The sequence below is a fragment of the Polypterus senegalus genome, chromosome 6 (assembly GCF_016835505.1).
Source record: "Polypterus senegalus isolate Bchr_013 chromosome 6, ASM1683550v1, whole genome shotgun sequence".
Lineage (NCBI taxonomy): Eukaryota > Metazoa > Chordata > Cladistia > Polypteriformes > Polypteridae > Polypterus > Polypterus senegalus.
This window is the reverse complement of record NC_053159.1, coordinates 179,511,903-179,538,409: the sequence shown is the minus strand read 5'-3', so window position 1 is coordinate 179,538,409 and position 26,507 is coordinate 179,511,903. Positions and strand designations below refer to the sequence as shown.

Genomic DNA, 26,507 nt, shown 5'->3' with positions numbered 1-26,507 from the left:
AAGAAGTGTACTGGTGCCGATATTTAAGAATAAAGGGGATGTGCATGACTGCAGTGACTACAGGGGGGTAAAATTGATGAGCCACAGCATGAAGTTATGGGAAAGAGTAGTGGAAGCTCAGTTAAGAAGTGAGGTGATGATTAGTGAGCAGCAGGATGGTTTCATACCAAGAAAGAGCACCACAGATGTGATGTTTGCTCTGAGGATGTTGATGGAGAAGTTTAGAGAAGGCCAGAAGGAGTTGCATTGCGTCTTTGTGAACCTGGAGAAAGAATATGACAGGGTGACTCGAGAGGACCTGTGGTATTGTATGAGGAAGTCGGGAGTGGCAGAGAAGTACGTAAGAGTTGTACAGGATATGTACGAGGGAAGTGTGACAGTGGTGAGGTCTGCGGTAGGAGTGACGGAGGTGGGATTACATCAGGGATCGGCTCTGAACCCTTTCTTATTTGCAATGGTGATGGACAGGTTGACAGACGAGATTAGACAGGAGTCATCGTTGACTGTGATGTTTGCAGATGGTGTTGTGATCTGTAGCCAGAGTAGGGAGCAGGTTGAGGAGACCCTGGGGAGGTGGAGATATGATAGGAGAGGAATGAAGATCAGTAGGACCACCAGGACAGAATACATGTGTGTGAATGAGAGAGAAGGCAGAGGAATGGTGAGGATGCAAGGAGTAGAGTTGGTGAAGGTGGATGAGTTTAAATACTTTTGCATTGCATTTTAAACTGATGATAAAATTGTGTGTTGTGGTGGAAACAATCTGTTGTTTTGTTGATATGTTTTTAATTATGTCATAATAAAATCGTGTCAGAATCACATGTCCTACTTACATACGTGTTGCATTTCAATGTACTGTAGTTAACACATTGGATTGCATTGAATTTTGGCACAACTAATCTTCCATATAAACCCCTGCTTCATTCACTACGATTATAGTAGAACCAGTTAATCTCTGTGTGGATTAAAAAAATATGCCTTGTAGAAACTGGAAAATAATGGCTTGCTTAATGTAAGGTAGGAGTCCAAATAAGAGAAGTCAAAGGCTGAGACAAAATCTTGCAGCCACAGGGGACCCCAGGACTGAGCTTGAGGACCACTACTCCAGCCACTCTACCATAAATGCTTGATCGCCACAGCAAAAGGTCTGAATGATTATATGAGTGGCACATTTTGGTGATTTTGAATCAATCTGGAAACCTTTCTGAAAACACATTCTCACTTATTGGTTATTGAGTATAGGTTGAGGGGCAAAAATGTCAAATGTGTCCCTTTAAAAATGACATCCACAACACAATAAACTGTAGAGGGGTCTGAATACTTTATGAATCCACCGTATAGTAGAGAAAGTGGATTAGGAAAATAGTAACTCTGTGAAATAAACCAACTGCTGAAAAAAATGAGGAGATGCCTCGCGACAGTGTCTGGTGGTTACACCAAAGGGGAGTCTGCACCCCCTACAGCCCACCTAGCGTTGTGACGATGTGGGTTCTGCTCCATGCTCCCGTTGCTGTTCGGGAACCCTTGAACCCTACACCGTCAATAGATATAACCGAGATGAGCTAGACAGTGAGGCAGTCACAATTGAGCAAGGGGATGCCGTATAAATGTGCAAAAGTGCTTTTATTTAAAATCCAACAAAACAAAAGTGTTTCAAAATAAGTGCAGTGCTTCAATGTTCAATAAATAAATAATCCAATAATGGCAAAAGTGAATCGTGGATGTTAAAATCAATAAATAGAAAAGTCTTCTTAAAACAACGAGGTTAAAAACAACGCTGGAAGCAGTCCTAAAACAATGAGAAGCCCGGTGTTTCTTGTACTCTAGCGTCTCTCCTGCTTCACCCATCTGGGCCCCACAACAAGCGAGACCCTCTCTCTGCAGCTGACCTTCTCAGTACCTGCTTCTACTACTGTCAGTCGCCTTACCGATCCTTGGCTCCGGTCGGCTCCCCCTGACAGCGACTTGGGAATTCCCCCGCAACCAAGGCTCTCAGGCAGGGGACACCACGTCCCAACTCACGACTCCCGCTACCTTCCACGGAGAGTACTACGCCGTCCGGTCACTCCCGCCCTTCAAAACAAACTCTGCGGGAGCGACCACAACCACTACTTCTTCCAGGCGTTGGCCAAACACCCAGGCTGCCTACTCAGCTGCCGCGAGCTTGCTCTCGCTCGCTTCCTGCTTCACCCACTTGCTCGCTCTCTCTCTCTCCTCACTGATTCCTCCTGCAACCTCCATTTCCTTCTCTTTTTCCGTTTTGATCTTCCTTTTCTTTGTCCTTTTTCTTTTTTCCCTTAACCATCTCGGGCTTCTCTATATATGCAGAGAGGACATGACAGCTGCAGCACATTAGCCCCAGGAACAATCACGGATGTGGGCAGTCTCCCACCTGTGCACTAGGTGAGAAATGCCCACACCGCAGATCGCCCTGAGACGCTACAGCCACCACGTGTCCTCACTAAGCCATGAGCGTGGTGATTATTTATTTAAAACAAAATGCCCTTTGCTGGAAGAGCTGTGGACACATATCACCATTAGAACATTATAACATTAGAACACTCTAGACGAGAACAGGCCATTCAGCCCAACAAAGCTCGCCAGTCCTATCCACTTGTTTCCTCCAAGAAAACATCAAGTCAAGTTTTGAAAGTCCTTAAAGTCCTACTGTCTACCACACTACTTGGTAGCTTATTCCAAGTGTCTATCGTTCTTTGTGTAAAGAAAAACTTCCTAATGTTTGTGTGAAATTTACCCTTCACAAGTTTCCAACTGTGTCCCCGTGTTCTTGATGAACTCATTTTAAAGTCACCATCTTGATCCACTGGACTCATTCCCTTCATCATTTTAAACACTTCAATCATGTCACCTCTTAATCTTCTTTTTCTTAAACTGTAAAGGCTCAGCTCTTTTAATCTTTCCTCATAACTCATCCCCTGTAGCCCTGAATCAGCCTAGTCGCTCTTCTCTGGACCTTCTCTAGTGCTGTTATGTCCTTTTTGTAGCGTGGAGACCAAAACTGCACACAATACTCAAGATGAGGCCTCACCAGTGCATTATAAAGGTTGAGCATAACCTCCTGTGACTTGTATTCACACATCAAGGCGCTATATAACCTAGATAGATAGATAGATAGATACTTTATTAATCCCAAGGGGAAATTCACATAATCCAGCAGCAGTATACTGATACAAAGAAACAATATTAAATTAAATAGTAATAAAAATGAAAACAAAATGAAAAAAATTAAAATAAAATTAATGTTCGCATTTACTTCTCCGGGTGGAATTGAAGAGTCGCAAAGTGTGGGGATGAACGATGTCCTCAGTCTGTCAGTGGAGCAGGACGGTGACAGCAGTCTGTCGCTGAAGCTGCTCCTCTGCCTGGAGATGACACTGTTAAGTGGATGCAGTGGATTATTCATGATTGACAGGAGTTTGCTTAGTGCCCGTCGCTCTGCCACAGATGTTAACCTGACATTGTGTTAGCCTTCTTAATGGCTTCTGAACACTGTTGGGAGGTTAATAGCTTAGAGTCCACTATGACTCCTAAATCCTTCTCATAAGGTGTACTCTTGATTTTCCAACCGCCCATTGTGTATTCAAACCTAATATTTTTACTTCCTATGTGTAATACTTTACATTTACTGACATTAAATTTCATCTGCCACAAATCTGCCCAAGCCTGTATGCTATCCAAGTCCTTCTGTAATGATTCCAAATTATCTGCTAATCCACCTATCTTGGTATCATATGCAAACTTAACCAGCTTGTTACTTATATTCCTATCTAAATCATTTATAGATATTAAAAATAGCAGCGGCCCTAGCACTTCCCCCCTGCTGGTCACCACTCTTAACATCGGCCAGTTCTGATTTGGTTCCTCGCACCATCACCCTCTGCTTCCTGTGTCTGAGCCAATTCTGCATCCATCTAAAAACATCACCCTGAACTTCCACTTCTTTTAACTTGATGCCCAACCTCTCATGTGGCACCTTATCACCACAAGCTTGTTTGACACAGTGGATGTTGACTCCTATCTTATCCTTCAGATGAGGTGAAAAACCAAGGTCCTCACTCAATCACAAGATGCAGAGGATAGATAGATATGGAGATGATCCGCTATGGTGACCCCTAACAGGAAGTAGAAGAAGAAGTAGAAGAAGAAGGTAGGGATGGAGCTTCCAGGGAAGAGGAAAAGAGGAAGGCCTAAAAGGAGGTTTATGGATGTAGTAAGAGAGGACATGCAGGTAATGGATGTGACAGAGTAAGATGAGAAGAACAGGAAGAGATGGAATAAGATGATTCGCTGTGGCAACCCCTAACAGGAGCAGCCAAAAGAGTAATAATAATAATGATGATGATTATTATTATTGTTATTATTATTGTTGTTGTTATTTCAGATCTGTGGAAACCAGTGAGGTAGATGTAATTTTTCAGAAATGTGAAAAAATGTTGGAGCTGCTAGAACAGCACGAGGAGGAGCTGTTCACCTCATGGAGGGAGAGTCTGGATGCTTTGTGTGACTCCAACCTTGAGCGACCGCTGCTAAGGCACATCCCTGAATCCAGACACTACGAAGTCAACTTTGATCCTGCAGTGAGTATCTATAACTTCTTTTGAGGATTTGGGTTGGTGAATGGCATGATTGGTCTGTCATGTTCTGCCATCTTTGGGTAGATTAAATCTCGGAGCATACACTGTGAAGTTCAGCAGGACTTCCACCCACATACTGTATTTCTATTAACTCAGTCCATAACACCTAACCTGTTCTTGTTCTAGCTTTGATGGAGAAAAGGCAGTTTAATGAAAAGGCCCAGAAGGTGAGACATAAACAGATTTCAAAGAAATTCAGGACCAGAAATTAATTTGTTCTTCTTACCAAACCCTACCATGGAAGATAGGGGTTGACGTTAAAGGAAGGCTGAGGAATTAAAAAGAAATTCTGCCGGTGAACAACTCAGCTGTTTTGCTCGTCACTAGAGACCAGTATTGTTTTACCCTTGAACAGATTTTGTGCACCCAGTTACACACAATCAAGCTCACACTGATGACGTAACATAACTTAGGTAAAAGATCAGGGAAATACACAACATAATGAATGTTATCAGGATTAGGTGGCACTCTAAATGACTTAGATTGGTATTTTAGATACCTGTTACACTTACAGTGGAAGGACTGATTTCAAATTATGTGGCACATCTTTTTAAATCCCTGGCCATACTCATAGCCATCCAAAACCTTCTTTCTGAAGGCCTCAAAGAGCTCTTTTGATCCTCGCATGATGAAACGCCACACGTCAATAGCAAAGAGAACACCAGACCCTCAATATCTGCAGAGTAAATAAGGCAAGGCCCACCTGCATAGCCCCTAAAGGGGTTCTAATCATTGGCTCCTCATCTGGAAGACTCCAATTTGATGGATCTGAGGTGGTGGTAAACGTGGGCTGGATCTACTTTTTCCACGTGACAAGTTCACATTTTAGTTCATTTAGATGTTGAATGAATGAATACACCATGTCAGTTTGAGGTTTCATTTATTCAAATATTTCACCATCATCTGCAGGGACTGCTGGCATGAAGATTCAATGTTGCCCGGTTCAAATATGTTGAAACTCTCAACATTTTCCAAGGGAGTGAACATGACTGTAAGATGTGACCTTAATAGACTGTGTGACTTTACTCCAAGGTACCTGAAATGCTCAATGTTGCTCCATACTGAGAAGCATTATTTATTTATTTATTAGGGGGCTTTGCCCCCTGCTCGCCTCGCTTGCCAACCCCCTGGCCAGCGCTACTTACTAGCCTCTTTGCGGTTCTGCCGCTTGCGTATGGAGATGTGAATGTACAATTTAAACAGATTTTCATTTTCATTTGGAGTGTTACATTTGCATCCACGCGACATATAACTTCCCGTGATTGAATTTCGTTTCTTTCTCTCTATTGAATAAAATTTTTTCGAATGTTTGTCTCTGTGATTTGATAATTGTCTTTGCAAAAGCTATTCTAATTAGAAACTCTTAACGTTTTCATACGAATGGCATATCAAGATCTCCTTTGGTGTCTAATGTCATCCGTGGGAGATGTACTACATTACCTTTCTTGGATACATCCCTCTTTCTACAGTAATTTGTGTGGCGGAAGACCAGACGTTAAGGGTTGTAGATATTCTTCGTGATATTGATAATGATTTTTTCATCTTCCGCACGATCAGTACCAATTGTTTCAGCATAGTCTATTGATACGCATTTAACCAATTTGCTGTGTTACCGATCGACATTTTTGGCGCACATTCATTTGACTTCATCGTTTCTCAGTGCTAGGATTGCCCGTGTACTCATTTTTCTGTTGATAACCCTTCAAGATGAAGTTCTTCAATAAGATTTGGACATAATACATCTTCTTTAATTGGGAAGTTGAAGTGAGGAAAACGTTAAAATTTATAAGAGCTGAGAGCACAAGAAGTGTGTCTGAGAGGTGAGAGGATCATGGTCTTGTTTGAAAATGGTTGTAAGGTGGGAGTGACTTGAAAGAATGTCATGTTAAAATTCTCCGTCTCGCGGAACTTCATTCCAAAAAGTCTCTTCAAAAAATCAGGTCTTGTCGCAGGAAAAAAAGTCTCGTCTCCCAAGATATTTTTATTATAATAGAGAGATTTATTTGTTTGTTGATTTAGTTATTTATTTAATTTTGCAGCTATCTTCTGTACTTCGGGAGGTGAAGTATCTTGGGATGCTAAAATACCACCATATCCCTGAGGTGGCCTTACAATTATACTCCAAGAAGGAAACACTTCACAAGGTATTCTGCTGTCCTTTGGGCATTTGTACAAACAGCCACTGAGCATGCCCAGAATTCTCTTTTCCGATACCCTGTCCGTGTCTTGTGTGGGTGCCAGCTGGTGGAGGGCATACTTCCTGAACATTCTTCCCCTTTGGCTAACTTTAGATTGCTAATATACCTAAAGCTGAAGCAAAGTCAAGCGATTGTGGCAAATCATACCAATACAATCTGGATGGATAGCAGCTCTTCTTGCTGGGAATTTATTTTTTTGTATCTGTTACCCACCCTGTGTTGTTTGTAGTGATGGCTGATGGTTATGTTGATTGGTAATTCTAAACTTGCCCTTAGATTGGTATGTAGTGGACTTGTGACTGATCCAGTGCTGGTTCCTGCCATTTGCCCGACTCTTCATTGATAACAAATTTAACACAGCGGTGTCTGATGTCTTCTTCACACCTACTAATTGTAAATTTGCTTCCATCACTGTAGTACACAGGGACCCTTTCTCTGGTCACAAAGTGGTACAACAAATTGCGGAGCACTGTGCAGGAAGTGGAGCGCCGCTTGATCGAGAGGGATGTCGAAAAAATTGATCTTCAGTTGCAGCCGGCCCTGGAGACTCTGACGTGGAAGGACAGTGACTTGTGGGAGTACATCGAGCAGACAAGAGATCTTGTCCGTAGTGTGGATGAGAGAGTTCAGAGAGCAAAAAGTAACGTGGAGACAATTCAGGCTTTGATGCTTAACCTCAGTGACACCCCATTTGTGACCAGGAAAAGCACCGCAAGCAGCCTCCTTGGCATTGAGGAGAAAGATGAAAGGATGGCCCGACTGTACACAAAGATCCAAGAGCAGGGAGAAAAAATACAGGCCTTGGTGGAGGTAGGTTTTGTAATTGGTTAGCTGGGAACATTTTTGCTTCTTGTCAGCCTGTTTGTGGCTGAAGGGCTGGACCAGTTGGCCCTGCAGTGTTCTCCATAACCTTAGCTATGTGTGTAAACCTGAATCTTCCACTTTAGCGATGGGGCTTGAAGGTCATCACCCTTGTTAAAATGAGGGCCGCCTGCTGTTGTTAGTGTTTTAATTGCGCCTTTGAACTTCTGGTTTCAGCTTTTTCCCCCTGTGACAGATAGGGGGCGCTATTGCTCCCTAGAACCCTTGTCCAATACGCCAGACACCAGATATTTATTCTGCACAGTGCACAAAGCACCCTCCTCTCCACAATACTCATTAAATAAAACTCACTAATCACAATAAACCAATCCACCACTCCTAGACGTGTTACCTGCCTTCCACCCAGCTCAGCTCGCCGTCTAGGAGTTCCTTTTATCCTCCCTGACCCGGAAGTGTTCCAATCCCCAGTCCATGTGATCTCCTGTCACATCTGGGTCAGATCAAAAGCCCTTTTCTTCACCCCGAAAGCACGTCATTCCCCTTGTCCATATGACTCGGACGTACTTCCGGGGCGTAAGGCAAATAAACATCGTTCCTCCCTGCAGCATCTGCTAGCGGCTCCCGTGGTATCCAGTAGGGCTGCGCATAAAGACTCCAATGTCCATGATGCCCTGCTGGTCTTCGGGGCACCTTCATACTGCAGGGAGGGCTCCACCTGGCGGTGTGGGGGTATTGGCCGGGATGAACGGCCGGCCATACATCACACCCCCTGTAGTCATGTAGCACAAGCCAGTGAATGTTATAGTTAAGCCAGGGTTCCTTCCTTGGCTTATGTTTAAATTTCTTTTTTTATATCTTCTTTGTTCATTTTTGTACTGTTTATGCTATTATTGTTATTTATCTATATTATTTGCCTAAGAATGTATTTTATGTAAATTTAGTTTCTATGTTTATCCAGCAAGGGGCAATCTTTCTTCCCTGGGATGTATTTTTTGATGCGGAATTGACTAGAACCAATACCATCCCTTTTGTACCTATGGTGGAAAATAACTACAAGAGAGAAATATGGCGCATAATCCTGTATACATACACAATCGGGCCAGAGAGAAGCAAAGGACATCACAGCCAAGTGGGAGAACGCTGACACACAGATCAGCAGCGAGGAATGATGGTGGAATAGTGAGGCACTTCTGACATCGTGCTGGGTCCTCGTCATTTTAAACACTCACATAAATACATATTCATGTCAGATATGGGCGACCAACAGAACAACTGGATGGTTATTAATAACTTCACAGACTCCGGGTTTTTTTTAACCATATTGGTCAGGCAAACTTCAGCACCTTTTAAAATAACCTGATTGTGCCCTTCACATGTTTTCTGCTTGTCTCCCTAACCTGACTTCTCCCTGACAGTCTCTCTCTCTTTCTCTCTCAGTTGAATTGCATGGCTTTGTGAAATAAATCTCACAAATTACATTTGGCACAAATAACCTTTTTGCTACACTACACGAGCAGTTATGCTTTCTTGTGTTACTTGTATTTTGTTGGTGGTTCCCCCAAGAGGTGGGGACATACATACCTCACCGCTAAAGGGTCTCCCCCCAAGTCAATAAAAGTATACTAGGCATTGCAGTCCCTTGTGGTTCATTTGAATGGACTCTAGTGAAGGTGGGTGTTTTTTTCTGTGAGTATTATGGTCTTTATGTTCTCCGGATTTACTGGTTTCTCTAACTTTTTGCTTACTTTTATTAGATTACGTAAGCAAACCTGAACTTTACACTTGAATTGAGTTTTTGGGATTTGTTCATTTAAGGTTTGTCTTTCAGGCAACTCATTTTTTTCCCTCCTTTTATTCCTTTTGAGCTTGTAATGTCCTCCTTTTATAAACATTACTTTTTGCTGTGATGTTTACAAACAGAACGGTGGCTCTGAGGTTAGGGATCTGCTCCAGCAATCCCATAAACTCCAGAAGTGACTCTACCCCTTTGAGCCCTTGAGCGAGGCCCCTAACCTACAATTGCTCCGTCCTGGGGATGACGTTAATCTTGCATTCCACCTTACAGGGAAAACTTGGGGGTCGGTGGCAGGATTGGCACTCCGGCCACTGAAAAAACTTCACACTATTCCAGTGTGGTCCTAGGATGTCGCCCATTACACTCGGGTTACATTTCCAGGTGGTTCGTCGTGTGATGGGTGCGGCGATGTGCTATCAGCACGTACTCCCAACCTGTGTTTCTCTATCCTTACAAACCAGGGGTTGACAGTTATCCTCTCCTCCGTGGATATTTTGATTATCTTGGGACAATCCTCATATTTCTGAATATTTTGACGCCAATGTGTCATTTAGCTAGGTGATCTATCTGCAGAAGTGTGTCAAGAAAAGCTGGGAGGGCTCCTTTATACAAACAGCAATATGCCTATATAGCACTTCACTAGAAGTGGGACTTGGACTGACAAGTCAGATGTTTTTGTTTCTTTTTAATTTTTTTCCTTTTTTGTCATTCTGGTGTGTATTCAGACTATAGTGTATGTATTCTATCTTTCTATCTATCTATCTATCTATCTAGCTTCTGTAATAAGCCAAATTTCCCCCTGGGGACCAATCAATCTATCTATCTATCTATCTATCTATCTATCTATCTATCTATCTATCTATCTATCTATCTATCATATAGTGCCTTTCACATCTATCTATCTATCTATTATATAGTGCCTTTCACATCTATCTATCTATCTATCTATCTATCTATCTATCTATCTAGCTTCTGTAATAAGCCAAATTTCCCCCTGGGGACCAATCAATCAATCAATCAATCAATCAATCTAGTGCCTTTAATATGCTTTGGATTAAAGATGAGTGCCCTGCAACATGCAGAAGAAATTCCAGATTGCTTCCATTGTACTATATAAGTGTGGGGGACTCCAGCTACTTTAAAAAACTGATTCATGTTCTCTCCTGAATTTCCAAACAGGAAAACCAAGTTCTGCTGGCTGCAGATCCTGAGTCGGAGGAGTGGAAGGCCTACTTAGTGTACATTGACAGGATGGTGGTGGAAGGGTTTGTGTCGGCCATCAGATGTTCACTTCAATATCTCATTGAGAACACGGAACCCACGGTGAAAACTGCACCCCTTTTTGAAGTACAGTTAGTGCTTAATGGCAGCCAGATGATCTTCCAACCACCTTTGGACTTTGGGATATATGGCAACTTCTATGATGTGATTGAAGGGCTCATCGAAGATATATTTAAAACGGCCTCTTTCATATATCGGGTGGCCAAGCACTTTGAGACTGGGACCTATCAGGTGGGTGGGAAACACAAATTGAATGGCTGTTAAAGAATACAGTGGTGGGTAATGTGAGCATAAAAACAGTGATCTTTGCTTTGATATGAAAATCTCTTTATATTAACTGTCTCCATCTACCTATAAACATACAAGCCATTGTTCGTCCTAATTAGAAGTGACTTTTATGCTGTGTATGTAGAACATGAGATAATCATAACTGTGACTAATCCTTAGCCCTAAGATATCTCTCTATTATCAAAAAAAAATCTTGGAAAGGAAAAGCAGGGCATACATGATGTTCTCGAAAGACACTTAAAAGACCCGCGAAATGCAAACAATCTCTATATATAATCTTCATTTGGATCTTGATCTTTGTTTGTCCGCGAATGAATTAGAAGAAGAAGCACTAGATGGCAGTAGAGAGACAGCTAAAACATAGGCATTGCATTAAGAATCTCCTCCAGGCTTATACTACTGAAGACTGTAGTACGCCAGTCACACCTCAAAACACAGACATTCAAACTAAACAAATTGTTGTGCTTTAAATTAACTAAAGAGATCTTCATTTAGATCTTGATCTTTGTTTGTCCTGAATTCCACGCATCGTAGACCACCTTCCAGTTTAGTACGGTTGTTGTAACTCACGGATGTCAACAATGTACCGGAAAAACGAAAGGGGTGGTGGACAGTGTTACGCTGGTTAGCTCCTGAGGCCTGGTTAGAGAATGAGATTGCCGAAGATAAAAGGTGCGTGCCTACGTAACATATGAATGAAAGAAAGACAGTGGGTAAAATGAATAACAATGTAACAGCACGTTCTGGAAATTATTATTGTTACGCTGTAGCCGGCGAGTGCTGCGCGTCTCACAGTTGTACCGTGGCTTGTTCACATGTCAGTGAAGTGATCCCTATTTATGCTTTAAAGAGCCTGGATACCTATGTGTCCCCCTTTTATAACCATTGCTCCGTGTATATTGCCTTACTCTTTGGATTGCCACAAAGCAACCTGCGAGATTGGAGAAAGTCTGAGAAGACATCGTGAGAGGAAACGATAGCGTCGTGAAAACGAGACGGACTGTGAACGGACAGAAGCAGAAATGCTCCTACACCACCACATAATTACGATTCGGACAGTGATTCCGAGTAGGCCGTTCCTATTGAATCAATATCCAAGGGTTTTCTTTTGTAATTTTGTTTCCCTTATAAAAAATCATAATGCTGTGCGACGGGGCCCAGTTCACGACTGGCAGCCACGTTTAAACAGGGAGCCCTTCACAGACAACTTTAACACGCGCAACGTAATTGGGCGCACATGGCTAGTATCATTTAAGAGAGCACAGCCAGAAAACACTCTGTTGTGTAAAGGCACGTAGCATACACAGATCCAGCGCTGTCAGCACATATAAAGCGTATAAGGACAATACGTTCTAGATGAAATCTCAACGACTAAGCAAAGAAGAAAGAGCAGCACAGAGAAAAGAGACCCAAAAGCGTTGGAGAGAAAAAAAGGCAGATAAGAGATTATGAAAGTAGGAAAATTCGAAAGGCTCAAACAAACGATGGCGTGATACACATGCAGAGAAAGGTAAAGAATATGAAAGCAGTAAAATTCCAAAGTATTGTAGCGTCCCAGCCAGGTTGAAGCCTTTTTTATTTTAAGTGACTGTTAGGTCCGATTGAGGGAGGGCGGAGTACAGCATGGAAGGCTGATAGCGGGGTATTGATTGATGCGGTAAATTGTGCGAGAACCAGGGGATGTGAGGTTGGAGAGGGTGCTAGAAAGTTGTGTTTGGGGTTATGAAGTCAGCGATTATTCAAGTAAAACTTTTGTGACACTTTATTACGTCAGTCGCTACAGTATTAAAAAAAAAAGATGGTAAAGATCGCATTAGCGCAAACAAAAGGAAATTAATCATCAGGACCAGGTGTAATTGAAAAAATAGCAGGACAAAGCGAGGTCAGAAATAAAAGGCAAACAGCAGAAAACAAAGTCTTTTCGCCTTCGCATCATTCAATGCACAAAACGTAGATTTACACAATAATGGACCATACGCTATGAGAATCTGTGGTCCCGCAACAATTAAAGCAACGACAAGTTTCATTTCAAAGAAAACACAATTCGGTCAGGTGTATATTTACGACCACGGAGAAGCGATCACAACTTTGAGCAGCAGAGACATGAGGTGGCAAAAAGCACAGCGGCTGTACAGGCTTGAAAATGATCGATTCTGCCCCCCCTTCACAACGCAGTGTTATACGTCCTGTGAGAAAGACATTTAACCAGGCACGGGGCCGGAAATAAAGGACAAGTATTGTTTTTACAACGTCACGCGAGACAAGGCAGTGAGACATCTTTTAAAACAAGTCCGCAGACATCTAAACTAGCAGTTGTTGGATTGCTTTTGGCAGACATGCTTCATGTGATCACAGCTCTTAAAACGACGACATGCGGCAAGCAGAACAGGCAGCTCGCCAGCAGCAGAAGACAGCAGATGATCCAATGGCATCTCCTTAGCGTGTGTTCAGCCGGCCCCGCCTTCACAACGCGAGCAGCGTTATACATCCTGCGAGAAACAGATGTAACCACGCCCAGGCCGGAAATAAAGGACAAGTATTGTTTTTACAAAAGTTTTTAAAGTAAAAGAGAAAATAATGCCTATGTAACAATTCCCATGAAAATAACAATCTCTTTAAATTGTATATCCGCTAAACCAAACATTGGGGTGGGCGAGCGAAGCCCCCTAGTTTGTACAAAGAATCAGGTTGTGAAAATAACTTGGTTATAAGTAAGGGGAGTTACCCAGGATATAAAGAAGTTTGATAGTAATAAAGAACTACTGAATACTACAAAAGAACTAAGATGATGCCAGAGTCTGTCCCTTTAACAATGGGTACATGGTAGGAGCCATTCGTGGAGGAGACACCAGTTCACTGCAGAGACACCTATGAACATTAGGAGCTAATTATAAGAATAACTGATGATAAATAATAAGGTCATAATAGTTAAAGTAATCCATGAACAACTGATACTAAGTGATGAAGTGGAGAACCTCCCAACGGTAAATGTCACTGCTAAGGTGGTACTGAAGGATTTGGAAATTTATGGAGGGAGAAGAGCTGCTCAGAAATCAAACAAATCACCAGGACCAGATAATATTTACCCTCAAGTTCTTAAGGAGGCTAGTGAGTACAGATATAAACCCTTGACACATATTTTTAGGAAGTCACTGCGCACTGGAGAGATTCTGAAGGACTGGAAAATGGCAAATATCATCCCATTATATAAAAAGGGTGACCGGGCAGATCTCAGCAACTATAGGCCAGTAAGCTTAACGTACATCAAAGGAAATTTAATGGAAGGAATTATTAAGGATAAGATTGAGCAACACATGGCAAGAACAGGAGTTTACTGAACAGTCAGCATGGGTTCAGAAGAGGGAGGTCGTGTTTTACTAACCTGCTGGAACTCAATGAAGAGGCAACAAAAGGATACGATCAAAGTGGAGCAGATCATGTTATTTATCTGGACTGTCAGAAAGCATTTGATGAGGTGCCACATGAGAGGGTGGGCATCAAACTAAAAGAAGTGGGAAATCAGGGTGTGGTGTGTAGATGGGGGCAGAATTGGCTCAGACACAGGAAGCAGAGGGTGATGGTGAGAGGAACCTCATCAGAACTGGCCGATGTTAAGAGTGGTGACCAGCAGGGGTCAGTTCAGGGGCCGCTGCTATTTTTAATATATATAAATGATTTAGATAGTAACAAGCTGGTTAAGTTTGCAGATGATAGATAGATAGATAGATAGATAGATAGATAGATAGATAATTTGGAATCCGTTATATCATCACAGAAGGAATTGGACAGCAGACAGGCTTGGGCAGATTTGTGGCAGATGAAATTTAATGTCAGTAAATGTAAAGAATTACACATAAGAAGTTAAAATGTGAGGTTTAAATACACAATGGGTGGTCGGAAAATCAAGGATTTAGGAGTCATAGTGGACTCTAAGCTATCAACGGGGTTCAGGAGCCATTAAGGAGGCTAACAGAATGTCAGGTTAGCGCCTTGATGTGTGGAGTACAAGTCACAGGAGGTTCTGTTCAAGCTTTATAACACACTGGTGAGGCCTCATCTGGAGTACTGTGTGCAGTTTGGGTCTCCAGGCTACAAAAAGGGCACAACAACACAAGAGAAGGTCCAGAGAGGACAACTCGGCTGATTCAGGGCTACAGGGGACCAGTTATGAGGAAAGATTAAAGGAGCTGAGCCTTTACAGTTTAAACAAAAGAAGATGAAGAGGAGACCTGACTGAAGTGTTTAAAATGATGAAGGGAATTAGACCAGTGGATCGAGACGGTGAAAATGAGTTCATCAAGAACACGGGGACACAGTTGGAAACTTGTTAAGGGGAAATTTCACACAAACGTAGGAAGGGTTTCTTCACACAGAGAACCACAGACACTTGGAATAAGCTACCAAGTAGTGTGGTAGACTGTTGGACTTTAGGGACCTTCAAAACTAGACTTGATGTTATTTTAGAACAAATAAACGGATAGAACTGGCGAACTTTGTTGGGCTGAATGGCCTGTTCTTCCAGATTGTTCTAATGTTCTAAGGAAAAGAGAAATGGATGACTTTTAGAGGAAGCCATGCAGACAAGGGGAAAATGTGGAGATCATATTTAGGCAGAGAGCAGCTACAATATTCAGACCAAAGATGGTGGATCTATGTGCCAAAAGCATTAACCATGGATCCATCACAACATAACTGGACACCAGGCTCGTGTAGTGCCTTCAGAAAGGGTTCAGACCCCTTCATTAGTTACACATGTTGTTATGTTGCATCTTTGTACTAAAATTTTTTAAATTAATTTTTTCTCTCATCACGTAACAATACCATAGAATGACAACGTGGACATGGGATTTTAGAAACTTTTGAAAGTTTATTAAAATTAAGAAAGTGAACCATCCCATTGACACAAATATTCAGACCCTTTAAAGTGGCTCAGGTGCATTCCTTACCATCCCACAGTTTACGGTGCCTTCAGAAAGTATGCAGACCCTTCACTTTTTTCACATTTTGCTATATTCTGCATGCTAAAGTCTTTGAAATGTATGACATTAACTGTCCATCTAAAATGGTGGAAATTGAGGTTTGCTGTCATCCATTTAGTGCAGACAGGAATCAGCCCAGCCTTCGGTCTCCAGACTAAACTCTCAGCACCACTTTTTATCGTTTTATTTTTTTTTTCTATTCTTTTCATCAGCCTGACATAAACCAGACTCAGGAGCTGACAGATCTCGCACAGATGATCATGAACAGAGTCAGAAATGTCATCATAAAGGCCAAGAATTACGAAGACACCTTCAGCGAGTACAGCTATCTGTGGACAGACGACAGGAAGGAGTTCATGAAGCAGTTCCTGCTGTATGGCCAAGTCATAAAAAGTGATGAGATGGAGCTCTATGCGGATTACGAGCTGCCGAGGTGTCCCCCTCAACTCAAGCACTTCAAAGAGCAGGTGAGAATTCAGACTTGCTGCCCAGGTCACCTTCAACTGGTTTAGCAGCAGTATTTGAACTGAATGGTTAGCAGAGTCGGGCAGAGTTTCCATCTTTACTTCACTCCCACTTATCTCATAATAATCTGTATGAAGAGTTCCAGTCTGATTTTCGTCCTCTCCACAGTACAGAAACGGCACTTGTTAAAATTACTAATGACCTCCTTGTGGCTGCTGACTCTGGTTTAATTACTATTCTCATCCTCCTTGACCTGAGTGCGGCCTTTGGTACTACAGTAATCCCTCGCTATAGCGCACTTCGACTTTCGCAGCTTCACTTTATCGCGGATTTTATATGTAAGTATAACTAAATATATAACGCGGATTTTTCACTGCTTCGCGGGTTCTGCGGACAATGTGTCTTTTTACTTCCTGTACATGCTTCCTCAGTTGGTTTGCCCAGTTGATTTCATACAAGGGACACTATTGGCGGATGGCTGAGAAGCTAACCAATCAGAGCACGCAGTTAAGTTCTCCTGACTGAGAAGCTAACCAATCAGAGCATGCAGTTAGGTTCCTGTGTGCTGAATGGGATGTTAACCAGGAAGTCTCGTCTCGCTCATTCAGCATTAACGTGTTTCTCTGTGTAAAGAGTTGTGCTCTTTTGTGTTTATCTTTGTGCATAGTCAAGCCCTTCATTATGGCTTCAAAACGATCTGCTCCTGCTACTGCTTCAATGAGGCTATGATTCTTTTTATTTAAAAAGTAGGAAAGCAATATAAGATCTACGGCTGTAGTGTCCTTTTAACTAGGGTGCAAAATGAGTTGTAAGTGGATGTAATAAGGCAGTAGTCTGGATGGAATCTGCTTTAGGGATTTGGATTGAAGAAGAACAACGGCAGTGCTACACAATCGCCTGAAGAGGCTCCTTTAAGGGCTGTAACGTTCTCCTTTGTTGTGAAGTAAAATTAAACTCATCGTTATCGGACAAGTCATCGTGTCATTGTTGGTGAGTAACTATAATTAATTTTCTACTTACAGTACATGTACGTACGACACACATTTACTGTATAAAATTTTTCTTGCATTGTACATATTTATTGCTGGTGGCCTGTCTATTGTAATGGCTGTAACATATGTGATATCGGAGACGCTCGATATCTTTAAAATAATATTTAGGTTTTACTGTATATAAACAGTGTGTTTACATACATAATTTCAATGAATCTTACCTAATATCTAAGAAAATACAAAGGGATTATGCTGTATAACTGTGCAGGGAATATTTATAAACAGTGTGGGAGAGTTTATAAGGGTTTAAAATATATAAAAATAACCATATGAACATATGATTTTTACTTCGCGGATTTTCACCTATCGTGGGGGGGTTCTGGAACGCAACCCCCGCGATCGAGGAGGGATTACTGTATTTGTCATACCACTCTCCTTAATAGATTATCTTTGGTTGGCATTACCCACACTCCACTAGATTGGTTCAGTTCCTACCTCTTGGGCCGCACTCAGTTCATCCACCTTAAAACTTTTACATCCCAACCTAGGGCTCTGTCCTGGGGCCTCTTCTTTTTTTTATTTAACTCCTTCTCCTCGGCAATATCGTTCGTAAATATAATATTAATTTTCACTGTTATGCTGTTCTCCTTAGTGTGAATTTCCCCTTGGGATTAATAAAGTATCTATCTATCTATCTATCTATCTATCTATCTATCTATCTATCTATCTATCTATCTATCTATCTATCTATCTATCTATCTATCTATCATATAGTACCTTTCCTATCTATTTATCTATCTATCTATCTATCTATCTATCTATCTATCTATCTATCTATCTATCTATCTATCTATCTATCTATCTATCTATCTATCTATCTATCTATCATTCTACCTTGCTAGTAAACCCACCTCTTCTTTTCCACTACAGTGGACCCTTGACTTACGAACTCAATTCGTTCGCGAGGGCTGGTTGTAACTCAAGTTGGTTGTAAGTCAAGACTATTTTTCCCATAAGAAATAATGGAAATACCCATAATGCGCTCCAAACCTCCCACAGCAACACTTACTTAACCTTTTCATAATAAAAAAGGGTTGTATAATGTGCATAATTTACCAAAACACCAATAATTTTCTAATGTACTAACCAAAAGTTATAAAAAGTGCGTAGCCTACCAGAAACAACAATTTCACACTGTACTCACCATTTAATTTGACATCTTTGTGCTGCAGGAAGGGAAGAGGAGGAGAATGAAACGGAAGGTGCTTATTGTTTAGAAGGAGCCTCCTTATGCAAATCTTTTCATTGTAAAATTGTCGAGATGGTGGATTTCGATATGCTGTACATATTAGCGAGATCAGTCACACGAACACCACTCTCATATTTCCGCACAATTTCCTTTTTCGTTTTGATTGTGATCGCTGTTTCTCAAGTTAATAATGACAGTAGTCGAGCACTCAGTTCAAAGCTGGTCGTGTTGTGAACTGCTGTAATAATACACTCCAAAGCAAGCCGGTGCTGACTCAGCCTGATGACATCATCATGTGCCGCGCCGGCCCGCTAGCTAACATCCCTTAACAATCACTTTCTTTACCTTCGTTACCTTCCTTAGCAATTATGCGTCTTGCTTGCCATGGTCTTAGTGAATTATATATATAGATATATCACTGCACTGACCGAAATTACGTCCACAAACACATGTATCTGGGCTCCGACTGACGCTTCCGAACGCTCTCGGCTGTTTGTTTACAATCGCTCAAGCGGATACACGTGACCGCATTCGGGTCGTAACGCAAGATGTTGGTCGTAAATCAAAACAAAAATTTTGGTCGTAAATCAAGTTGTTCGCATGTCAGGTTGGTCGTATATCAAGGGTCGACTGTATCTTCATTTATTGACTGTATTGCTGAAATTAAATCCTGATTTTCTTCAAATTTTCTTAAATTAAACAGCGACAGAACTGAGGTTCTCCTCATGGATACAGAATCAACAGTATCCAAAGCCGATAATCTTTCACTTGTTATTGATAATTCTTTTGTTTCCCCTTCACCTCAGGTCAAGAGTCTGGGTATCATCCTTGATAGTACTCTATCTTTCCAATTTCACATTAATAACGGTCACCTAGTGCTAGAAGGAATACTGGTTCCTACCGAAAACCGGTTTTTATTTTTGTTGTGATATGAATTTTTCTTATACTGCAACACCGGTTTAAATAGCCTAAAACAACGTTTGGAACGTGGCACAGCAGGAAACTGTTAAAGGAGGGACCTTTTTTAACTGCGACACCGCTAAACACGCATGCAACGGAGTACACGCATTAGTGGAGGTATTGAGCGGTGCAAACGGACAAAGAACATTCCGAAACTGAAGCTATAGCAGACGATAAAGTTGAACATGATGACACGGAAGAACTTTGGCCGAAAAAAGGAGACGTGTCTGTTGTCTGGAGATACTTTGGTTTTAAAAGGTCAGATGTGGACCAAACAACTATTTACTGCAAATGCTGTCATGCTAAAGTTGTCAACACGAGTAATTTACAGCACCACCTTAGCCACAAACGTGCTTTGGAGTGCCATGAATGTATTGAACTAAGATTGGCACCCTCCACGTCCTCAGGTAGAACTGAAAAAGCTAAAGGACGCTTGAGTCAGACGCCACTTGTGGATGCGCTTCCTAGAGGTACTGCCTACAACAAAAAAAGCAAGCGGTGGATCGAGATAACCAACGCCATTACAATCCGTATAGTTAACGAGTCAGTGGACAGAGATTGTTAACATGAACAGAAAGTGTAGTTGGTGTACAAAACATATTTACTATTTATTTCTTTTCTAAGACATGTTCGGTGCAATACAACTTTTGAAAAGCACCTCTAGATATTTGACTACGGCTAAATGCCTCTTTGGATGGTTGACAATATGTTGTCAAAATTATAGTTTAAGTTGTTTGCAAAATGTGTTCAATAAAAAGGTTCTATATTTTGACTGCAACTATCATGCAATGTGATAAAATATGGAGACAATTACACAAAACAAGCAAGGCAGGAGAACCACACTAACATACTGTAGCTGTCTATCTTCACAAAGTTTACAGCAAGATACAAACTATTTACATTTATTACTTAGATGGCTAGCTTACAATTATATTTCTTTAATAAGCAACCAAAACCCCAAAGCCAGACCATCCAACCCTAACTCTCCATACCTTGTTCTGTCCTTCTTCTTCTTCTTCATCTCCTCACTCACTCACTCACTCACTCACTCACTCACTCACTCACTCACTCACTCACTCACTCACTCACTCACTCACACTCTCTCTCTCGTGACCTAAAAACCAAAGAAGCTTAATTTATAAACCTACACCCCACCCCTAACCCAGGTGAGTTACTTAATAAGCAACTTAAGTGGGTAATTATGGCAGGACCCAATTAAGGTAAACACCAAATTAAAATATAAAAACCAAAAGCCGAGAGTAGATCGTAACAGCCACCCCCTTGAACATGATCACTCTGTGTGGCCTTGCAAACCTTTATTAATACTTGGGTGTGCATTAAAATGACTTTTTCTACAATGTACAATTCTCATGACAGTGGAATAGGTCATTCTTAGCCAGTCTTCTGCAGTAATTGCAGTAGAAAATGTGGTTAACATCTACTCATGCATGGGAAAAACAATACCGTTGAATGCCGTGAAACTGGTATAATTTTGAAAAATACCGTGATACAGTGATCCCGCTATATCGCGCTTCGACTTTCGCGGCTTCACTCCATCGCTTATTTTTAATGTAAGCATATCTAAATATATATCACGCATTTTTCGCTGGTTCGCGGATTTCTGCGAACAAAGGGTCTTTTAATTTATGGTACATGCTTCCTCAGTTTGTTTGCCCAGTTGATTTCATACAAGGGACGCTATTGGTGGATGGCTGAGAAGCTACCCAATCAGAGCATGTATTATGTATTAAATAAAACTCCTCAAAGATATACGATATGCTTCCCGCGCTGTGCTTGATTGTTTGCTTTTCTCTGTCTCTCTCACTCTTTCTTCTTGACGTAGGGGTGTGAGCAGAGGGGGTGTTTGCACAGAGGCTGTTTGCCTAGAGGATACGGACGCTCCTCTAAAAAAATGCTGCTTTATCGCGGTGCTTCGGCATACTTGAAAGCCCAACAGCACGTATTGATTTTTTGATTCTTTGCTTTTCTCTCTCTGTCTCTCTCTCTCTCTCTGACATTCTCTGCTCCTGACACGCATTCCTTTGAAGAGAAGATATGTTTGCATTCTTTTAATTGTGAAAAAGAACTGTCATCTGTCTTGTCATGGAGCACAGTTTAAACTTTTGACTAAAGGGTGTTATTTCATGTCTAGAGGGCTCTAATAATGTTAACAGTGTTGGAGAGTTTATAAGAGCTTAAAATATATAAAAATAACCATACAAACATATGGTTTCTACTACGTGGATTTTCATCTATCACAGGGGGTTCTGGAACGCAACCCCCGCGATTGAGGAGGGATTACTGTATAGAGTTTTAGTCATACTGCCCAGCACTACCCGGGTCACCCAGTCTGCTTACTTCCACCTACGTAATATTTAATCACATTCGCCCCTTCCATACAATACCACTGCCATCTTTTTTCACAGTCTTGCACAGTCTATTGCAGTTCGCTCCTCTTCGGTCTCTGTAATAAATCTCTCCATAAGCTTCAGCTAGTCCAGAATTCTGCTGTCCTCATCATTACTCGAACCCCGCCTATTCATCATATTACTCCAGTGTTGCAGCAGCTTCATTGGCTCCTGATTAAGTTTTGAATTGGTATTAAAATTCTTCTAACATTTAAGACCATTTATAATCTCGCCCCTCCATATCTGTCCAACCTTCTTCATGTTGCCATTCCCTTCCCATAACCTTAGATCCATCCATCCACCTGGCCGTCTCTCTCGCTTGTCTAACTTCCATGGGAGCATTCAGCCGTTCTGCTCCCATGCTCTGGAACTCATTACCCATTGAGCTTAGAAATAGCGAATCATATTCTCAGTTTTCAAATGTAAACTTAACACCCATCTGTTCAAAATGGCTTTTTCTCAATGATTACAATGGCTTTGTTTGGTTTTAACTTTTTATATTTTCTGGTGCTTTCAGGTCAGTTTACAATGTGCTCTTTTATTTATTGTTTGTTCGGTGTCCTTCAGTGCAAAGGTGCCTTTCTATAAATAAAATTTATTATTATTGTTATCTTACTAGTGGACAGATGTAGATGATAGAAGTGACCTTCATCACAAGGTTTATATTGTCACATGTACGGAGTGGGGTGAAATTCCTACTTGTATGTCTTAGTCGATACACGGCATGTCGTCACTCTGCGGTGCCACGATTAGTGAGTAGAACTACTCCGCCTTGAAAATTCTGCCCTGCTAGGTGGTCAGACGATTTGTTGATTCTCTCCTTTATTAATTTTTTCTTTACACATTCCTGAGGAGTTTTTGGAACTTCTGCGGTCAAAGAATTTGATTGAGGCATTTCATCCCAGCTTGGCGGTGCATTTATTTAGTGTCTCATTGTGGTGCCATTTTGTGTATTGATGGACACCGCCATTTTGTAACTTTCACTTCGGCTGTTACCAAGGCAAACTACCAGCAGTCCCCTGCGACCCTTTAAAAAGGTCTCTTAGGTGTCGTTCGAGTATCCATGCTTTGGAATCGACTTAACGTGAGCCTTCCGGTATTTTTGTTTTCGGGTTTTCTCACCTACTTAACAGTTTACGATTTGTTGTCTCATGTTTCTGGTTTGTCTCTTTAGTTTTGTGACTGTGGCGCCTACTCCACTTTGTTCTTCTTTCATCTTCTGATCCTGAAATACAAATCAAATAGCTTTGGCGTGGATAAATTCATGGAGCTGGAAGATCAAGTAGAACTAATGTACAGGAGAGAGCTCGAATCAGAGACTATAGACTAGTGATAAGAAATTTAAGAAACAAATTGTGTTTCTGCACAAATGACAATCACCCCACCAACAAATACTATATGTTTTCATTTTATTTCATCTGCAGTCTTTTCCTTTATGTGCAAAAGTATGGCAGAGTGTGGAAAGGGGAGACATGGTGTGAATCACTAGGGGGCATTACGGCACCCTAAACCTGAGACACAACAGCACAGACACACAGTTCCAGATGCCAATAAACAGATTTATTACCACAAATACATTAACAAACTCTACAGCTCCATCAGTGTGACTCTTCCTGTTTCCAGTCCTCCCCACTGAGCTTCATCCGACTACTCTCGCGACATTAACTCCCCTGGTGAAGTGGAGCAGCTTCCTTTATACTGGACCCAGCAATACATCTGGTCTTATCACATTGTATCCAGGAAGCACTTCCAGGTCAGGTCGAACCTCCAGCAGCTCCCTCTAGAGGCACCCAAGGACTCTTTCATTTCCTCCACTCCTCGCAGGCCATCTTTGTCTGTCCTACACACCTGACTTAACAGTGAGCTTTGTCCGTCTACTCTGCTGACTCTGTCTCCACAGGGGAAGTGGAGCAGCTTCCTTTACACCAGACCCAGGAGTACTTCCAGGTCTATCACATTGCATCCAGGATGCACTTCAGGGTCAGGTGGTATATATATATATATAAATAAATAGGGTGGTACAGATCTAATTATGCAATTTTCATCACACTATAACTTATTATGTTTATTACATAGAGAATTCACAAACAATTATTTTTGTTGCTGATAAATGGCAGCACCTGCCCTGCATTCCAAAATGGCGGGGAGGCGGTTGTCAGTCGAACAGCGGGTGCAATGTGTTCACCTTTTCATAATTGCATAATTAGATCTTAACCACCCTGTGTGTATATATATATATATATATATATATATATATAAATACGTGTGTGTGTGTGTGCATGTATATATATAACAGGGTGACACAGAAAAACGGGAACTTTTGAAATGCGTAGTGGCAGCCATGTACAGTTGGCAGCACTGCGGAACAGGGACCTTGAGCTGTAAACAGTCTCGCCATTTAGTCATTTAGTAATCAATTGCAAGGCAATCAATGGCAGCTGTGCGAGAATTGTTCGGTAACCGTGTCATCTCAAGATTCTGTGACATTCCCTGGCCCTCAAGATCACCGGATTTGTCCGTTTGTGATTTTTTCTTGTGGGGCTACCTTAAGAGTCGGGTCTACGACTCGGCCAAGGACACTGAAAGAATTGAAACAAAGAATTCAAGACGAAACTCGTGGTATCCCAGCTGAGATGTTACAGCGATCAATGGGGAATCTTAACAGCAGATTGGAAGAATGCATACGTACAGGAGGACGCCATCTACAGGATGTAATTTTCAGACATTGATAATTTGGATTACTGTCTCTTAAAAGGCAAGTTGTAGTGGTTCAATTGCTGTCAATTTTGTTGGATTTCTTCTATTTTTATTATATATATATATATGGGGTTCTCCTCCTGCTTGCTTCGCTCGCCAACCCCTCCATTGCCTGCACTATTTGCCAACCTCTTCACGTCTCTTCCACTTGCGTTGTGAAGAGGGGGGCTGAAGCTGAACGCACCCTAAGGAGATGCAGTCGCTCCTCCGAAACCCCCTCTTAAACGGTGACACAATAGGAGACAGATACAGTTTTTTTTCCTCATTGCTCGATCAGCTGCTTTGCTGCTGCAGCTGCCATGCCACCTGATCTTCATCTCGCATGGTGCTCCGAATATTTAAAAGCCTGTACAGCCGCTGTCCTACTCTTTGTCTTTTATTTCCGACCCCAGGCATAGTTAAATCACTTGGCACAAAGTCTGTCTCGCGGGATGTGAATTCTTGATATTTTTTAGTTTATAATTTAAAAACGGAATGAGAATCTGAAAATCTAACAACATCACATTAAATTTTGATAAATTCTGAAAAGAATGATACCAAACATATATAAAAAACGTCACATAAAGTTGTTGCACAAAATCGTTGCACTTTAGGCTTAGGATTTTATATATACTGTATATAGAGTAGATTCAGTGGGCTGTCCGTCCACACCTTCTGGTCTGATCCCCCTTCTCCTACCTGGCTGGGGTGTCTGTCTGTCCACTAGGAGTTAGCCCATTGAAGAGGGAAGACATCACTGGGGTTTTTACTCCCTTAACATGCTAGATGAATATCAGTGCCCAGTGGGAAGCTGGTAGGGTATGCTAGTAGATGTAGTCTGGCAGAGCAGCCCTGCTGCAGTCACTGGGTGCCGCAAGAGGGTGCTGCAGCAAGACAAGCTCCCTGCTGTAATGGACTTTCAGATGACATGGAACCACTTCCATCGGGCAGGGCCCTGGCACTGGAAGTACTTCTGGGTCCTTAATCCAAGGGACCACACTCCCTTATCCAAATGAGTCAGAGCTGGGAGCAACACTTGGTTAGAGGAAGGCAGTGTGGTGGTGGAGCGAAGTATTGAGGGGTATTGTGCTTCTTTCTGGAGGAGTGTGTGCAATAAACACACTATTATTTGAACCCGAGACTTGGTGTGATCGTGTTTGGGGGTTTGTGGCTTGCTGACGCCCCCGTTTCTTTCACTATATACATATATATATATATTTATATATATATATATATATATATATATATATATATATATATATTGTGGCACACGGCTGGGGGTAGTACCCAGCCGGGACGCCCAAGAGGACTGGAGGAGAGCTTGCGCCTCCTCCAGACCACGAGGAGGCGACCACCCTGGTTACGTTGGGGACCACGGGTGCAGAGCTTTGAAGCTCAACCCTGTAGAGGCCCATGGTCACCGCCAGGGTTCGCCCCGCTGCCTGAAGAGCCCTGGACCTCAGAACTTCCGGAAGTGCTGGGGGGAAGAAGACCGGGGACACCCGGACTGCTTCTGGGTGCGCAGCTGGCTCTTCCTCCACACAGGGGAGTGTCGGTGGAGGAGTGTCGGGAAGCACTTGGAGCCCATCCGGGCATGTATATAAGGGGCCACCTCCTTTCACTCGATGGCTGGAGTCGGGTGAAGAGTGGATGAAGTCTTGCTGGAGAGGAGTGGAGGC

The 26,507-nt window shown here is 42.0% G+C and overlaps 1 protein-coding gene across 1 annotated transcript in view; it reads left to right on the top strand.

Annotated features, from left to right (window-relative positions):
• Positions 1-26,507, top strand: part of LOC120530679 (dynein heavy chain 11, axonemal-like) — a 645,801-nt gene that overhangs the window by 85,424 nt on the left and 533,870 nt on the right. The window contains 6 exon segments of the mRNA XM_039755100.1: positions 4,403-4,602; positions 4,782-4,822; positions 6,695-6,799; positions 7,271-7,663; positions 10,650-10,982; positions 16,231-16,485. Coding sequence (XP_039611034.1) covers positions 4,403-4,602; positions 4,782-4,822; positions 6,695-6,799; positions 7,271-7,663; positions 10,650-10,982; positions 16,231-16,485 — 1,327 coding nt within the window.